This window comes from Hipposideros armiger, unplaced genomic scaffold (genome assembly GCF_001890085.2).
Source record: "Hipposideros armiger isolate ML-2016 unplaced genomic scaffold, ASM189008v1 scaffold_619, whole genome shotgun sequence".
NCBI classification, from domain to species: domain Eukaryota; kingdom Metazoa; phylum Chordata; class Mammalia; order Chiroptera; family Hipposideridae; genus Hipposideros; species Hipposideros armiger.
In genome coordinates this window covers 241,028-259,511 of record NW_017731969.1, presented here as the reverse complement: position 1 = coordinate 259,511, position 18,484 = coordinate 241,028, and the positions used below count along the sequence as shown (strand labels likewise).

The 18,484-nt window shown below is 50.9% G+C and overlaps 1 protein-coding gene across 1 annotated transcript in view; it reads right to left on the bottom strand.

The window, feature by feature from the left end:
- Window positions 1-14,555, bottom strand: part of NAPA (NSF attachment protein alpha) — a 26,034-nt gene extending 11,479 nt beyond the window's left edge. The window contains exons 1-3 of the mRNA XM_019625217.1: window positions 14,154-14,555; window positions 3,359-3,438; window positions 724-840 (exon numbers count right to left, since the gene is read on the bottom strand). Of these exons, the coding sequence (XP_019480762.1) occupies window positions 724-840; window positions 3,359-3,438; window positions 14,154-14,251 (295 nt within the window). The 5' untranslated portion in view covers window positions 14,252-14,555. The remainder of the gene's footprint in view (window positions 1-723; window positions 841-3,358; window positions 3,439-14,153) is intronic.
- Between the last annotated feature and the right edge of the window lie 3,929 nt (window positions 14,556-18,484).

Genomic DNA, 18,484 nt, shown 5'->3' with positions numbered 1-18,484 from the left:
TTCCCCATTCTCATAACAGAAGAGAGTGACAATAGGTGGTCATTAAAAAAAAAGTCTTTGTTTGCTACAATGTAATCAACCTATGCCTGGCACCAAGATTAAAAAAGTAATTAAAAATTCCAGCTCCATGAAATCGGAAGTCTGGTACCCGCTGGGTTGTGCTTCTGTTTCCAGATGAGCCCAGTGGGACAAAACGGTTTCCTTAGGATGAGTTAGTCCTAAACAGGGCTCCTGTCCCCAGCACGCTCTCATTTGAAAATACTTGTCCTCTTAGGCTCTGTTCCTCCAGGGTGGGGGTGGGGGTGGGAAGCCAGGTTATAAAAACTTCCTCTCCTTTTTCGGCAGGGACTCCTACCTGGCTGGTCTTAGAAGCCCTCCCACCCCCTTCTGCATGTTAATTCTGACAACAGAACAGATTTTCCTCTCCCCTTGGCATGCGGTGGGTCTAAAATGTAACTCCCACTCCCAAATGCTCCCAGGCTTCGGGAGGGGAACGATCAGCTGCACACACAAGTAGAAGGGGGGAGGCGGAGGCTTGGAATGGGATGCAAATGCCAACCGGAAGGGAGCCAATTCTGAAATGAAGGCATGAGAGCCTCCCTGCCAGCCTATCGCATGTTGGCCGCTGAAGAAAACCAGAGCCCTAAGGGAACCTGAGCACTTCTCTGGAGAGTGCTCTCGGGTGCTCTGGGCAGCCAGCCCCAGTCGCCCACGGGTCCTCACCTTGGGGGTCGGCTTTCTTAAAGGCGTTGCCGGCGTCCACAAAGCAGGTGGCCGCATCGTGTTTGCTCTGGAGCTGCAGGTGCAGCTGGGCTGCCTGGCAGAAAGCGTTTCCGGCAGCTGGAAGAGAAAAGAGGGATCCTGGCCTGAGCAGGGCTCCACGCTTTGTAAGCCACACAGACACTGTCCTGGGAGGTGGTTGAGCTCTCCAGAATTCGCAGAGTCCCCAAGAGAGGAAGAGATTGGCCTGGGTGAGCAGAGGTTGTGACCTAGACCTCAGGCCTTTGGACCCCAGCGGTGCCCCTGTGGAGACTTGAACCACAGGGCTGGGAACCACCGTTCAAAGGCAGATGCGGGCTGAATCACGGGATGGGGTGCGGAGCGGGTGTTGGGGAAGAAATGGGCAATCAAGACGCAACTCTGCAACAGCTCCCCATTGACTTCCCTTTCCAAGTCCGATTTCTTTCCCCCACGACTCCCAGCTCTGCCTGTGTAACTCCCCTGACTCCTCTGCCTCCGTCCACGTTCTAGTCCCATGTGCAGAGTCACTGCAGGTTGTGTGTGCAAAGCACTACACTAATTGTGAGGCACATGGGGGTGGGAGGACACACAGGGTCTGCTCCCTCCAGGAGTTCCACGTCCAGAAATGGAAACAGGATGTGGACACCAAGAACTTGAGTACATGCGGACAAGTGCCCAGGGGCAGAGGGCAGTGGGGACAATACCTGAAGCCCAGTCTGTCCTGTGCTCAGCTACATGCTGCCACCTTCCATGGGTCCTAAGTCATTCTATTCATGTGTCTCGTCTCCTAAGCTGATTTGCAGAAGGCAGTGGGGTCTCTCGTCTTCCAGGGGTGGGGGCTGTGCTAACTGGGAGCCCTACCGCCACCTCCAGCCCAGTTCTGAGGCCCCTTTCCTACATTCTCCTCCAGCTGAGTCCGAATCACAGAATCCCTGAGCTGAAAGAGGACAAGAGGCCCCCATCCTGCAGCGTTAGAGTAGCAGGACAGACACAGCTGCCCAGGTTTTCACTATGTGTGATTTATTATTTTTAAGGCCTCCAAACCTCAGTGCAGAATTTCCAGAAAAGGTCCTATCATTGGGGAAAATTTTGTTTTTAAAAAAGGACCTAGGACTTTTGTTTGAATAGTTGGGGGAGGAGGTTTACAAATTTTAGGGGCAAAGCAACATCCATGTGATAGAAAAACAAAAATTGCATCTTTAAAAGCCCTTTCTAAGCTTGGGAGCAGCAAAATGCACATGGCATCTGGCTTTATGCTCAGAATAGTTTTTGAGAGCTCCAACATCCTCAGAAACGACAAAGACTGAGTTTACCCTATGCCTCTACACCCTGCGTCCACAGTCCATCCCAGGTTTCATTTCCTTCTTGGTCAGAAAGTTCCTCTCTGGGTTCTAAACTGTCTTCGTTTGATTTCCCTAATCCACTCTTGTTGATGCTTGAAGTCATATTATGGAATCAGCCCCCATGGGCTCAATGCGCCGGCTTTTCAACCAGCTCCTCCAGGCCCTCAGGCAGCTCCCCACTAGGGCTCCTGCCTCTCCAACCTCAAGGAGCCCCACCCCCCAGCCCTGCCTCTCTTCCGAGGATGCCAACCAAGGCCCAGCCTTGGGGAGCCCGACCACAACGACCACAACGCAGGGCCAAACTCAGAAGGGCCATGACTCGGATGACGCTCCGCCTACCGACATGGGTTGTGAGTGTCTCAGGAGGCACATGATGTGGGTGGCCTCTTCCAGGAGGAAGCCCTTCCAGCGTTTTGTGACATGGTGTCACCACATTCACTGAGTACTGATTGCCCTTGTGGTGATGTCTGATCTCCACGAATCCACACTACAGCCCCTCAGGGTCAGGACTATTACTGTCCCTGTGGTACTGAGAAGGAAACAGATTGGGAGAGGCCAAGTTACTACCCCAGGGTCACGTGGCCAGTCTGAGCTGTGGCACAAACCCAAGTCACTCTGGCTCCAAAGGTCATGAAGCAACATAGGGGCAGGTTAAACATCGGGCTCTGGAGTCAGAGCTCTGTTTTTTGAGTTCTGTTCTGTCACTTATTAGTTGTGGCACCTTGGGCAAGAGGCTGAGCCAAGCCTCAGTTTCTGAATCTACAAAATAGGGAACTTAATGAATAGTACTGGCCCTCACAGGGTTGCTGTGATGATGCAGTTAAGTAGTACATGATTGGTGCTTTGTACAGGGCTCAGTAAGTGGCAGCTGTGATTAATGTCATCACTGGAACCACCTGAACGTCCCCCCAGCCCAGAATTCAGCCTCTGATGGAAGCACCAGGGAGCAGTTTCCAGGGAACCTGAAATCCTGAAATTCTGATTTTAAGGAGAAACCCCTCAAAGAGCTCATCAATCCACATGGGTCTACCTGGATTCAATAATCTATTTATCCTCATCCTTTAAGTCCTCTCTTCAAAGCCCTGTGATCTAAGTTGTAAAATAACCCAGCGGGCCCCACAGGACCAGAAGGCAGGCTGATGGGTTTGTGATGCGAGATGGCATAAAAAGAGGGGGGTGCTGCAGGGCTAACCTCTCAGCCAGGCCCTGGGGACTGGAAGCTGAGGGAAAAGAGGAGAAAGGAGTATGGAGGTGCTCTGGCAGAGGTCACATACCACTCCAGTTTTTGATCATTTTGAATATGTTTGCTGCTTTGGCGTAGATTTCGCATGCTTCCTCTATTTTGGATGAGCCTCTGGGGAAAAAAGGAAAGAAAAAAAAAAAGGATAAGAAAATCTAGTCTGGCATCAAAGAGAAAAAGCAAGCAGAGACAGTGGAGACTGCCCCTGTGCCGACCCCCATGATTTCCCAGTGAAGCCAGCTTCCCAAGTTCAGCTGCAGCCCAGGCCTTTACTCCAGGCTCTCAAGGGAGACACAGTCGGTGGCACACCCCTCCCCCCACACAAAGGCAGCCTAGGCCCTCCCTGGGAGGTGGCCTTGGGCCTCCCCAGAGCCCAGCCTTTGACAGCTGCTTCCACTTCCTGCCAAGGCTGTTCCCAGGCTCCCTACAAGTCCCTTTTCCCCAAGAGACTGCAAAGCACTGTGGGGGAAGAGCCCAGCGCTGGACGCCTTGTCCCTTCCCCAAAGCCTTAATTCTGTGCCCTGCATGCTGTGGTTGTTTAGAGGTTGTTTTGACACCCTCAAAGTATGTCATTACCAATTTAGGAACGGGCATATATTATAATATAGACACACAGAGAAATCCTATTTTTAAATGTGTATACAAAAAGTTCCCATTTGTGTTAAAACAAAAAAAGGGAAAGAAAGGAAACATACCTGTTTACGTAAACATAGAATATTTCTAGAAAAATACACAAAAAACTAGTTGCTGCATTTTTTTCTAAGGCGGGTGGGGGCTAGGGATGAGAGACAGACTGACACCCCTCGTTTGTACTGTCTGAATTTTTTAAATCACCTGCACATTTTGTCTATTCAAGAAAAAATAAATACATATATATGTAACATTTATTTATTTATTTTTATTAGGATTTATGTTGGGTCCTGTGGTCTAGCAATGAATCACATTTCTAGCAATTTACCCTCAGAAACTAATCAGAAAGCTACAAGGGTGTTCAGCACAGCATAGTTTAAAGCAAAACAATGCTCAGAAACTTATTGCACAATAATAGTAGGGGCCTGGGAGATACAGATGAGTACTTTTTTTTTTCTTCCACCTCTAATAATCCAACCAGGTTCAGCCCATGAGGTCTGTGGTCTCTGTAACTGTTCAAATCATCACCCACAAACCCAGTAGAATAAAACCCACACACTCAGGAATCCCCCGAATGGAGTTCAGATTCTCTCTTGACTGACATCAACCAGTGTTTTGTGTTGAAGGAAGAGAAAGGGGGTATTTTCTAATTCAAAGCTACATGAGAGCCCACCTTCACTGTCACACGCCTCACTTGTGTCAACCATCCCTGGAAACTCGCCACACCAGCCGCAGCTGTCAAGGGCTTCCAGTGTGATTCTGGGAGCTATGTTCAGAGCATGCCTTCACTGCACAGCGAGTGCCGAAGGTCTGCCTTGCCCATTCATTTGAATCACATGAGGGGTTACAATAACCAAACCAGAGCCCACAGCCACCCTCCCTGGAGATTTCACCCGGCGGGTGTGGGTGAGTGGGGCCTGGAATGGGGATTTTTAACAATGGCCCCAATGATTAAGATAATCAGGAGAGTCTGGGAAGGGAAAAGCTGACCTAGACCAACAGCTGGGAAAGCAGCCAGCAGTGGCCTGGCCCAGGTCAGGTGATGTAAACGGGCTGGGACCGGAACCCTGGCCTCGTCCATCGCACCAGATGAAAGTGTACCCTCTGCCTTCTGGGGCTGCGCTGACACTATCTCCCTGACCCCTAGCTGTCCCCAGGAAGTGGCCCTGAGCAATGTGTTCTTCCCACACTCACCCTCAGACCTCACCCCAGCTGGTCCAATTACATCTTGGGCCTAAGGTCCCTGTTTGGAGGACTTCAGAGATCACTCCTGGCCTTTAAGAGGTGAGGCACTTTCACAAGCTTCTGCGAGAAGAAATTTCAGAAGGGTCCCCTGGGACCAGGCTGCAACCCGCCCACACGCCCAGACCTTCTCTGCAATGTTCTCTTAAAGACAAATGACTCTTAACAGACTGAAATCACAGGTCTGCCCACCCCATGGATCCCCTAGCACATCCTTCCCTTCTTTGCGGGTGCAATTAAGTTCTATCCAGACCCAGACGGTCTCTGAAAAAGCTCAGGCTCCTGGACGAGCTGAAGTGGCCTGTCCCACTGAGAGGCCCAAAACCGAGTGACCAACAGTGAGCAGAGCCAGCACCTGCTGATTCGTGTCAGCTCAGTGGGACAGAGTGGACACAGAACACAGAGCCTGTCAGCTGCCGGGCTGAAACGCTATGATCCCACACTAAGCTGGGCCAGCCCTGTACTGGGTCAGTGATTCTAACTGTGGGGTAGAAAAGCCGGAGGGGTTACAGTGTGCTCAGGGCTCACACAGTCGGGTCTTGGTCCTTTCCACGGGGGAGACAGGGGAATCTCTGGAGAAGCTGTTCACATAGCCATTTATTCATCCGGGGAACAAATATCTGAGCATTTATGCTGTGCCAGGCACTGGACATAACAGCAGTAAACAAAGAAGGACATGGTCCTCAATAAACAGGAAACCAGCAAAACAATTTCAGAGTGATTAAGCACTAGAGGGACTTAAGGAGGAAGGGCTTCTGTGAATGGGCAAGTCAGGGATGTGAGATTTGAGCTTTGTCCCCAGTGATGACTAAGGAGACACCCATGAATAGAGGGAAGAGCATTCTACACAGCAGTCACAGCATGTGCAAAGGCCCAGGGACAGAAACAAGCTTGGCCAGTACAAGGAAGAGAAGTGGGCCAGGCTATGGTCAGGGAGTAGTAGGCAATGAGGCTGGAGAGGCAGGCAGGGGACCCCAAGCTGGATGAAGGCCAAGAGAAGGGTTTAGGCCTTATTCTAATGTAACAGGAGGGTTTCGGGAGGGGGAAGTGACTGGAAGAAGTTCCCAGCTCCAATGCCCTACCAAGCTGTCTCCCCACACAGTAAATCTGCATGGTTTACTACAGGATTTCTCTCCCCAGTCAGGTCGGCTCATGTCACTCATCTAAGGGTGGCCTCTACGACAAAAACTGCAAATTCACTGAGGGGGAGAAACCAGGCCTTCTCCTAGCACAAGATCCAGAAAAGCTAGCTGGGCCTGCCTCTTCTGAAAAGCCCGGGTAGCAGCACATGCGACAGCTGACTGTCCCTCCCCCACTGACCTCCCCCAAGCTGCCTCTGCTTGGTTCTTCCATCCCACGGCTCTGAGCCATGCCTGGAATAGAGGGAACTGGTTTGGGCCGGCCTGGTACAGGGCTGTCTATAATTACCGGCTCAGCTTTGCTTTCTCCCCCCTCCCAAGGCGGAGGAAGCAGTCTCAGGTCTCCCAGGCGCAGCCACCAACCTCCAGCGACTGCCATATGGAGAGGAGCGAACAGTGCCAGGAATGCACAGCAGGCCTGGTGGGACCCTGGCCAGGGGGGGTTTGCAGGGCAGAGTCCCAGCCTCCCTCCCGCTTTCCTCCATCCCCTGCGCACTTCCTGGCTCCCACCAACAGGCCACCCATCCCACTTCAGTTTCCTAAGGACCTCAAAAGGCAGGGCATATGGAGCAAATCCCATTTTAGGTCCTGGACACTCCCTGTCCCTCCTGTCCCTCTGCGGTGCCACAGTCACCAGCCCTCAGTCCTCTCCTGGGACTTAAGGCCTCTACCCTGATTCTCTCTAGTCCAGGGGTCGGCAAACTTTTGAGACGGAACGTACCCAAAGAGCCGCATGTGGCTCGCGAGCCGCAGTTTGCCGACCCCAGCTCTAGTCAGTGCCCTGGGTGGGAAGGATGGGCCCAAGGGCCTGGCACACCCATAGGCTATGCATCCTCATAACTCTCTATAACGGCTAACGATGGCCTGACAGGCACTCTGGCTGAAGGGGCACAGGGTTCCTCACAATAATTCTTCAGGTACTTAAAAGGTATTTAAGGGCCCTCCTGCTTTACAAAGAAGGAAGCTGGCTGGGGCACAGAGAGGTTAAGGGACTTGCCCAAGCTCATGCTGCCAGGAAGCCGAAGGCCTGAAAGGTGGCTTGGCCCTGGGGAGGGTCTTGCCCTTGCCTCTGCCTCCCTTAGTGATCTGGGAGGCTTCCTTCCCGATGTCTAAACGTCTTCTGCAAAACGAGGAGGTAGGCAAGGTCCCTGCCTGCTCTCACCTCTCCAGTAGATTAAACAGCCAACACCGCACAGGTTTCTCTCATCTGACAAATCGACTGCTCTCAGCCTGGCTGCGCAGCCTCCCCACACCCTGGAGCCCTGGCCCCACCATACAGTGCTGCAGGCAGAAGGAACATTCGAGAACAAAGGTCCAGCCGGCATAGGGAGCAGACGGCCACCAGCTTGCCTCCTCGCTGACTGTGCTGAACTGTCAGAGTCGTGGGGTGATCCCTCCAGCATTTCCTCCCACATCACTTGCAAATGATGCGCCACTCACTGCACCCCAGCTCTGCAGTGCCTGGGCCCCCAGAGTGTGTGCACAGGTCCCAGTATGGACAAAAGAATAATGCTTTTAACACTAACTGCCCAGCTCTGAAATTGTTACAGGACACTCTCCAGACATGCCTGTACGGGCAAGGAGGAGAAAGAGAATGGACTTCGGGGCCGGGGGACCTGGGCTGTAATCGGACTCAGCACTTTGCTAACTGTGTGACCTTGGGCAGCAAGCAGTCCCTGAGCCTCAGCTTCCTTGTCTATAAAATGGAAACAAGAAAGCTGACCTGGGAGAAGACTTTGTGAGGATGAGAGATAACCTAAGCTAAATGCCTGGCATACAGCGCAGCACGGGGCAGGCGCTCAAAGGGCTGCTCTTAGATGAAGGAGGAGAAATACACTCTGAATGCTGCCAGCCACCTGGCGGCGGGATTTCTAGAGTTGCTTGGGGCAGTGGCAACATCTCAGACTGTAGACACACAGGCTTGCATTCCAGAGCCGGTAGACAGGCCTGCATTCCAGGGGCGGCTCATGGCTCACCAGCCTCGGTTTCCTCATCTGCACCTGGGACTAAGACTCCACAGCTGGCAGAGCTGCTGGAAGTGTGAGGTAGCACCAGGAGAGCCAGAGCCCCATTGCAGGTGCTTAGCCAACAAGAGTATCACCCTTATTAGGCTCTCAGAGAGAGCAGATTCTAGAAACGGTGATCTACTTCAATATCTCAGTGTGGGCTTCATCTTCCCCATCCCCAGATCAGCTAAGTGCCACCCCTCCTCTGGTTTGCACACAGCCCTGGGTCTCCCACCTACCCCACCCCTCACCAGGGGCCATCAACCTCCTGACTATGAACTCAAAGGCAGGGGCCACGCTTGCCACATGGCCTATGCAGAGGCCCTCTGCACCCCAACAGGGTTACTTCATCCCAGCCAAAGAACCGAATGGTTCCTCTTCTTGAAAGATGTTTCTTAAAGACCCGTGTCTCTCAGTAGTTTCATCCCAAACAGGGGCATCAAGACCTGTCTGACCAGGCACAGTTCCAGCCACTGAGAAAGGTAACATCCTCAGATTGCAGTGACATGAAGGCCGAGTTACCTGGAAACCTTGGTCTCCCCAGGAAAGCCTCTGCTAGGAGACTGGGCAAGGAAAGCCAAGTTTTCAGTGGCAGGTCTTAGCAGCTGGCAGGGCACTGTGAACCGCCTCAGCGCCCACTGGAACTGGCACCTGGGGTTTTTGAGTGCTCTGTGGGTGGAGGCAGTCTGGAAGCAAAGCCGGAAGCTGTCATTCCCACCAGGCTCAGCTAGGGTCCCCCACCCCGACCTTGGCAGCTACTCTTGCCTCAGGAAAGCAGGCCTCTAGGGCTCCTGGGACTGCTGGTACCTACAGGAGGTTCAAACAGGACTGATTTGTCAACATCTGATCTTTAGGGACGTGCTGTTTGGAGACAGAACACCCTATCGTCGCTTCTCCAGCTCAGCTTCCAATAACTATACCTAATAGTAACAGTAAGCACTTAATAAGCACTTCCTAGGGTCAGACACTGTTCTCTCCCCACTTTACATGCATAAACCCATTTATTCCTTAGAACAACCCTATGAAGTAGCTATTACTTTGATTTTCATTTCATAGATGAAGAAACTTCCAATACATGTTCCTATCCAAGTGGAAGGAAGTTTTAATTTTGGATTGGGGAGAGGGAGTAAGGGGGGGATGTGAGGGAGGAGGAAAAGCCCCAGGGAACACAAGGGCCCTTTCGGATCTGTACAATCCCCAGGGGCACGGGCACAGAAGTCTACATAAATCTACATTCAGGGAGACAGAGAAGGAAGGAAGAAAACGGGTACCCCAGTCTGCCTCTCCCCTCCCCTTTTCTGCAGTTTCATTGTGCTTTACTCAGGAAATCTCAGGAAATCCCCCCCATTTTGCTTCCAGAGGAGAAGTTTGGGCAGCTCCCCCACCTTCCTACAGCCCCCTCCTCAGGAGTCTGCACTGGCTGGGGAGTTGGGGGAGGAGGAAGCAGGAGGGACGGTACAGAGGAGCTGTGATCTAACTGGTGGTTGGAGGCTGGTGCACCAAAGCCCCCTAGCGTCTGGTAGCCCAGAATTAGTGAAAACCAAAGACGGTCCTAACATCCAAGGATATGAGCTGCACCAGATCCCAGCTAGGGCTACCCTACTTGGGCCTTTTGACATGAGCAGAGGCCTCTCAATTTGGGATGTTGTCATTGCTAAGTTTCCTGAAGTGGAAAGGAGAAGCACGAGGGACACGCTGAGCCCCAACACTCCTGTCTCGAAGCCACTGGAGGGCCTTGAGAATGCTGGGTTGTGAAATGCCGAACACAGGCAACCCAGCGCCAGAGGCCAGGGCTAACCCCTTGCTACACTCTCAGCCTTAAGAGAGACAGGCTGCGGTCAGGCGGGGGCTCCCATCGGCACCCCTGCCTTCTGCTCTGGCTTTGCTCACTCCCCTCTCAGTGCCACCTCAACAGCTGTTGGAGCTAGAAGGGGTGAATACCCTGCTCTTTCTTTAAATGTCTGGAGAAAACTGACACATGGGTGGGGAGGTAGGAGGAGTTAGAGGGAGGGAGCTCCCTATGACACCTAGTTTGTCAACATCCTTAGTGCCCAGAGTGAACCTGAGCCTCAGGGAGGAGCTAGTGTGGTAGTGTGGTGGCCAGAGGGCTTTGGGATCTGACAAGCCTGGGTCTCAACACCAAAAGCAAATAGCTCAACTTCTCTAAGTCAGCATTTGTCTACCTCCAGGTAAAGCGCCTGGCTCAGGCCTGACTCAGAGTCCCAGGGAGACTTAATAAACATAATCTATTATTTCTGTCACTGCCTTCACTCTCCCTCACCCAACCTCTCTCCCACACCAGCTGCTGCAGTCCTTTCTAAAGGGCAAATGAGAACCCTCTAGGTCTGGCCCTGCTGCAGAATGAATGTTTGTGTCCCGCCAAATTCATGTGTTGAAACCCTAACCTCCGAGGTAATGGTATTCGGAGGTGGGGCCTTTTGGGATCTGTGCCTTCATAAAAGAGAGTCCACCACGCGAGGACACACTGAAAAGATGCTGTCTAGGAGGAAGCAGGCTCTCACCAGACACTAAACCTGCTGGTACCATGATCTTGTGCTTCCCAACCTCCAGAACTAGGACAAATTTCTGTTGTTGTAAGCACCCGTTATGGTATTTTGTTGTAGCAGCCCCAAGAGACTAAGACAGACCCCTCTTAAAATCCTCAATGCTCTCCAGCGGCTCCAGTCCGAGCCCGTTCTGGAAAGCCTCCCCCCTCCACTGACGTCATCCTTGTTGAGCTTTACCTCCCACTTCTGCCCATTCTAACTTCATGTGCTAACAAGGAACTCCTTGTATTAAACCTCACACACCTGGGCCTTCCTCAAGCTGTCTCCTCAGCCTGGAGCAGTGCTTCCCCACCAGAGGGTACCCCCAGAATTCCTGTTCATCTTCCCAGATGGAGCCCTCTCCTCTGGGCAGCCATCCCTGGTCCTTTTGGATCTCGGTTCCCCATCATTCCCTGTTATTCCGGGCAGAACCTTCCCTCATATCACACCTTTGTTCATTTACCGCAGCCTAGAACACCCTCCAGACTCCCACGACCCCAGCTCACTCCTCACCAAGAGCCTTTCTCCAGATCATGCAGCTTCACACAAGTGCCACAATCTGGCTGACAATTTTGCTTTACTAATGTTTGCCAAGTGAGGAAAATTCTTCTTTCACCTTTCATGGTTCATCTGGCTGGTCTAATAATCAAACTGACATAAGACAGATTAGCAGGAGAAAAAACAAAGTAAAGTTTAATAACATGTACACCTCCTATATACATGGGAGAGACCCAGGAACTCGAAGTAACGTGCCAAAACGACAGAATCCATCCGTTAATACCACTTTCAGCTAAAGACAAAAGATGTTGGGGGTGGAAAGTCAGTTAAGGGAGGTGACCAGGAAAGGCACAGTAACCAAGGGTAAGATTGGTATGCAGATTTAAGTCCCTACCTTCTCCACTAGATAGTGAAGGCAGGCCAGGTACACTGAGGGAGAACCCTTACAAATGTAAATACCCTTGACAAAGAATAACTTCTACTTGGTTTTCAGAGTGTCTCCCTTGTCTGCTTTCCTTTAAATGAACCGGTCAAAATAATCAATATCCCAAAGAGGCATATTTTGGGCTGGCAAACTCTGTTCGCCCTCACTTGCCTTCCCAACCAGGTGGAAAGTGTCTCAGGGGTTGACTTAGCTGCTCCCTCCAAGCACAGCCCAACAGTACAGATCCCTAGTCCAAAGGGAACAGATACCAAAAGCCACCAGGAAAACTATTAGCCAAAAACTGAGCTCCTGGCCCCACCCCAAAACACTGCATTTGACCTCCTCTCCTCCTGAAGGAAGAAGAATTACACACCCACTCTCAGCTCTCAGCCTGTAAAACAAAACATTTCTCACCTAATCAATACAATCTGTCTGCCCGGATGTTTCTCCACACCAGGCAATTCTCAGCCAAGGTATTCAGGTTCCTTTGCTAAACATTATCCAACGTCAAATAATGATGGGTGGTCCATCTCCTCTCCGGGAAAGAACCCTCCTCCCCGCTTCATTTCTTACCAATCTCCTAACATACTCTCTCCCAGTCCCCAGGCCCTCCTTCGGGCAAACTCTTTTCAGTCTGTGCCTCTCTCTGTTCCCAGACTCCGTACCCTATCCTATCTCCACCACAGTTCTTCCTAACTCTACAAACCCACTGTCCCTCTCCAGTCCTCTCAGAGTCAAGGGCATCACAACCCTCCCCCATCCTCCCAGGCTGTCTTTTTCGTCCACCCAGGGCCTAGAGGCCCGTCCCCTAACCTACCGTTATTTCCCCATGTATAAGACGCACCCTTTTCCAAAAACCTTGGGGTCTAAAAACTGGGTGCGTCGTAAAAAAATCTACAACAATGAGCGCAAAAACAAGCGCGAAAAAGCGGGAAATGCAAACAAAAAAATTACAACCACTGTATAAGACGCACCCAGTTTTTAGACCCCAAATTTTTCGAAGGGTGCGTCTTATACATGGGGAAATACGGTAAGTCCCGGGGGCCCAGAGCCCCTCCCCCACTCCCTTTCAGCTCCTCTCTCCTCTTCGCACTCAACTTTTCCCTCCTCTGACCCTTCCAAGACCTCTCTCCTCAGGCTCCCCACAGCCCCAAACAGGTTCCAAACCTGTTTCCTTCCTGGGAGTAACACTGCTGATGGCTAACACTTTCAGAGCATAACCCTGTGCCAGGCTCAATTCTAAGCACTTTTCATGCATTCTTATTCAATACTAGTAGCAAACTTCGGAAGTAAGTTTTACTAGCCACCCCCTTTAACAGGGAAATTACCCAAGCTCATGAAAGAAGTGACAGAGCTACACTTCAAACGCCGGCTGTTGACATTCCTGAGCCATGAAGAATCCTCTAACAATGGTCATCAGAACTTCTTTTGTGAGCTAACACGAATGTTACTGTGCGATGCCTGACACCTGATAGACCCAGCCCCCTTCAGGCCCCCTTGTCAGCATGCCGGTCATCCTGCTCACATGGCCTGATCATTACTCAAGGGTCACACAGCAGGCCTCCAGCCCCCTTTGGTTTTCTCATCTCCCTCATCTCTCCCTCTTATCCCTCCATCTCCTAAGCGAAGCCAGCATCACTCATTCCCCCCACCCCACATTAGTCTCCAGCCTCTCAGCCCAGAGCTCCTCAGTCCAACTCCATCAATCCCAGAATTCCTCTGCTCATGGCCCACACGGGTATATGGCCCCCCTACACTAGTCACCTTTAACCAGGGTCATACTCACCCCAGGCACCTCACACACCTCACGCTTGAACTCACATCACTTCGAGGATCAACTGAGCCCTGAGTTCACACAAATCCACTGCCACAGGCTTTAGAAAGGCCAATCACTCGGTCAGGTATCCTCGGCCCCAAACCCCATATCTTGCCAGTCTGGGATTCTTCAGATAGATTCTTTGAGAGCTCCAAAAGGCTTCTGGATCCGCCTGCTCTCTGAGGCTCCCTCAATCCCCTCATGCCGGTACCCTTCAAGGTCTCGGACCACATTCCCGAGGCCCAGGTTCTCTTCCAGCCCCTTGGCCCTTCTGAGGGGCCCGTCTCTTGATGGTGTTGCCACGGCCTGGGTGTCCTCAGACCAGGGCCCTTCCGCCATCTGAGATTGTCTCTCCTCAAACCTCTGCCTCAGCCTGTGTCCTCTCTGTTGCCTGACACAATGGCATCTCATCCCGGAATCCCCTCCGTCCTCTAGGCTCGAGCCCTTAATCCCTATCTAGCCGCTTCAGGCCATGACTCCTTCCTCCTCTCAGCCTAGGTCACGGCCGACCCTCGGTGCGGTTCTTACCCAAAGAGGCCCGAGAAGAAGGACTGGGAGTTCTTCACTCTGCGCTCGGCCTCGGCCAGCAGCGCCATCGCCTCCGCTTCCTTCCCGGATTTGTTCATGGCGGCCGCAAAAGTAGTCAGCAAACTGCCCGACCCAGGGCCTCGCAGGACTCCGCCAGGATCGGGCTGCGGTACACAGGTCTGAGAAGCTTAGTGGGCTGCGTTGACGTCGCACCGGCGCGCGCCTCCTGCGGACCGAAACCAGGTGATTCGCTCTGGCCAATCAGTGGCCTCGTAGGGCGGTGCGCTCCCCGCCGGCCACGCCCCCGCCAGCCGCCGCACGCCGCCCGGTGACACACAGCCTCCAATCGGCGACCTGAAGTTTCAACGCCTGCGCATACATCTGCCTTCAGCACCCCACTTTCTTCCTGTTATTCCGTACGATAACTCACGTAATTCTGCATAAGCCAATCGTAGCCCTTACCGTCAAAGACCCGCACCGAGGTGCTACCTTTCTGGATTCTCCTCCACCAATCAGCAGCCTCCCTACTGGGGGCGTCCTCCCTACGGAACTTGGGCCCTGGTCAGCTGACCGCTGATCCTCACGTGATAGCTTCCAGACTCTGTCGGAAGACACGCCCCGCTCACGTCAAGGTTTGACAGCTCTCTTGCGCAGTGTAGTCCCCGCCTCTGTTCCTTATCTCCCCTCCTTCTTCACTGGGAAAAAGAAACTCCTTTGCTTTTTCTTGCGCCCTCTGCTGACCGATGCTGAAACTGGTTTGGAAAGGCCAGTGAACTACATACTTGAGAGCCCGGGAAACTAAACTGAGAACAGAAGTTCTCGAACTCTGCTTCATTAAAAAAACAAAACAAAAACAGCTGGAGAGAGTGTATTACAGAATCAGGTTCGAACACACCTAGTGCTTAGATCTTAGTTTTTAATACTGTGGATGCAAAAGGGGCCACATACTAAATCTGACAAGCTCAGGGGAGGCCTGCATGGCAGGCACTACAAACTCAGAGACAGAAAGTAACCACATAGGATGGTCTGAACATAAAAAATATGAACTAAAAGCTGGTCATGGTGGGCAGTCACATCCTGGGCATACAGCTTCCTTGACAAAGATCAATCTTTACCTTAAGTGAGCCTGTCTATTGTCTTTCTGCATCTAAAATAACATACCTTTGAAATGTCAGACTAATCTATTCCAGACCCGTCAGGGCACAACCACCATACCAGTGTGGAAGACCACAGAACCCCTCATTGTCATCTTGTTCCTGGAGGACACCACACAACCCCTCGTTGTTATCTTGTTCCTGGAATACAATCTCTATATGCTGTAAATGTTAACGATCCTGTACCTACCAATGTAAAAGAGGTATGTGTCTCTCCGTTTTACTTTTTATCCAATTCCAGAGATTTCCCCTCACTTTGCTTTGCCCTACCCCCTTAATATACCACGAATGGATTTCACATAACCTTTCTTATGTCTCCTCCTGTGATTCTAATGTTTAAAATAAGCCGCATAACTGCCATTCTTTGGAGCATTTTATCAATTTGTTGAGATTTTGCTTCCTGGCAATTATTATCAGTTTAGCTTAAATATACTCATAAAAACTCTACAAGTTTGGACGTTTCTGATGTCTACAATACCATTCTCCAATAAAAGGAACCAAGGCTCCATGGGTAAATGGCTGGTTTTAGGACTGGAGCATCTTGTAGTGCCAGAAAGGAAGTTTCCTGTGCGTGCACGCGCGCGCGCACACACACACACACACACACACACACACACACACACACAATGGGGTATGTCAAGGAGACACAGGAGCCAACTGAAAGAGTTCCCAATGGCCAAAGCTGAAACAATTTTAGCAACAAAATAAAGTAGTATTGGATTATAACCAAATGTATAAAATTTCCATGAGCCCATGTTGATATAAATGAATAAATGGGGAAGAACTGACAAATATCCCATGCAAAAGAATTCCAAATGATTTATGTAGGTACTCGGCCCTCAGGAAGGTGGGGCATAACTCTTTACTCCTTAAGTGTGGACTGAGCACAGAGACTTCCTTCCACAGAGTACAGTATGGGAAGGGGAGGGGACTAAATTTACAGTAGGGAAGACTGACAAACATTGTAAGCCAGGTTATTGAGGTTAACATCAAAAGTGGTAAGTGATGAAAATGGCATTTCTCCTCCATGGTCTTCCTCCCAGCCTAATCATGGAAAAAATGTCAAACAAATCCCAACTGAGGCACATTTTCTAAAATACCTGACCAGGACTCCTCAAAACTGTCATCAAAAACAAGTAAAGTCTGAGAAACTGTCACAGTCAAGAGGAGCCTAAGAAAGCATGACTACTAAAAGTAGTGTGGTGTCCTGAGTGGGATCCCGGAACAGAAGAGGGACGTGAAGTAAAATCTAAGGAAATCTGAATAAAGTATGGATGTTAGTTAATAATAATGTATTGTAACAAATGTACCCTACTAATATAAGATGTTAATAAAGGAAACTGGGTATGGGGTATAGTGGAATTTTCTGTACCATTTCCCAATTTTTCTGTAAATCTAAAAACTATTCTAAGAAAGCTGTTTTAGAAAAAAATTCAAGTTCTAGAGCCCGACCTCCAATTATTCCAATTCTGAAAGCATGTAGCAGGATTCAGGAATCTGCTTTTTTTTTTTTTTTTTACAGAACCCACTCCCAAATGATTAGGATGCTGATCATCTGGGGACCACTGGTTGAGAAAATGCTGTTATCTGGGGGTGGTGGGGGGTGGGATTTGGCTGAGGGTGGTAAGGCACAAGAACCCTTATTCAACTCTCTTCTCATGTTCAGACTCTCCTGGACCACCCACTTGTGGCTGTCACTGTCTTCTGACCACAGATCAGGTGGGGGTGAGTCTGGATTACCACAAGCAGTTTCAGTTCTGTGTCTGTCTAAGCAACACTATTATAAAAGCTTCCATTTGTTTGAAGCTGTTCAATATTAGGGTGATTTGTTATGTGGCAATAGATAACTAATATACCATCCAACCCTTTTAAGCCAGAGTCTTTCATTTCTGAAGTCATCGAGCTTAACTTGTTATTTAGGGTGGGATCCAAACAATAGGAGTACAGGCGGCATGCTTGTTAAATAGCAGCTGCTCAGTTCACATGGTGCATCCTGCCAAATATTTAATTTATATTTTCTCATTTCACAGATACCTGGGGGTAGACATTCTCCATCGCATTTTACAAAGTGAGAAAAACTTTAGGTTCAACTAGGGAAAGTGACTTGCCCACGGTCACAAAGGAGGAGGAGCCAGGATGTAAGTTCTGGTTCACCTGATGGGCCTGAGCCCTTTCCCTTAACCACAGTGCCCCGCGGCTTCAAACGCCACTTCCTCCTCTGGCCCTGCCCTCTCCCTACCATCGCTAAGGTTTACTTAGCTAAAATGGGGCCCCTCTGTGAAGCCTCCTGATACTACCCTTGCTCCACCCTGCCAGACCCTCAGAACACAACATACACTATTACAGACACAATCATGCTCCCTGCGATTAGTCCTTTGACGTGCCCCTCTTCCCCATCTGAGTTAATGGCAGCTAGTCAGCTGCTACACCTGCCTAATCCATCCTTGCCTCACTACCTCTCCCCATAAGTGTGACCAGACAAGCCCGAGTCCACTTCTAAGATGCATCTCTAACCCCGCAGGGTCTGTCCTTCTTCACTGCCACCCCCCCCCCCAGGCCACTGTCATCTTACCTTGGGGCTTTCTACCTGCTTTCCAGGCTTCCAGTCTTGCCTCCTATGCAGCAGCCCAGGAGTTTTTAAAACACCTTTCACTAGTGTCCCCAAGGCAGAGTTTGCGCTTTGCTATGCCACACCCTGGACTCCAGATCTCAGCCTCCGCGGCCTCCTCAGCGTGGCCTTCCCTGGCCATCCACCTAACACCGCCTGCCATATCCTGGTCACTCCCTACGACTTAGCCCCTGCTTTATTTTCTTCATGTCACTTTGTGGTGGTCTGCCTACCCACTAGCCATTTCTGCTTCCTCTTCTTTTCCTGGCAAATGGAATTCCGGCAACAGACTTGCGGGAACACACTGGTTTCCCCCAGTCCTGGAGACAACTCTTGAGTGTCCAGGGTAACTGTGGCCATTTTCCTTCCCACTGATTCCCAGGGGTCAGTTTAGAAATGAGCACGGTCTACGGTTCTAGCCGATGAGACATGAGGGGCATTCTGCTGGGGCCTATGACAAGCTTTCCTCACTCTGAAAAAGGGAGTCAAGAAAGGAAGGGCCATGCTCTCTTTCCTGTGTAGGAGGAGGTGATTCTTGTCGCTGCTGCAGCCACACGCTGAGGCTGACC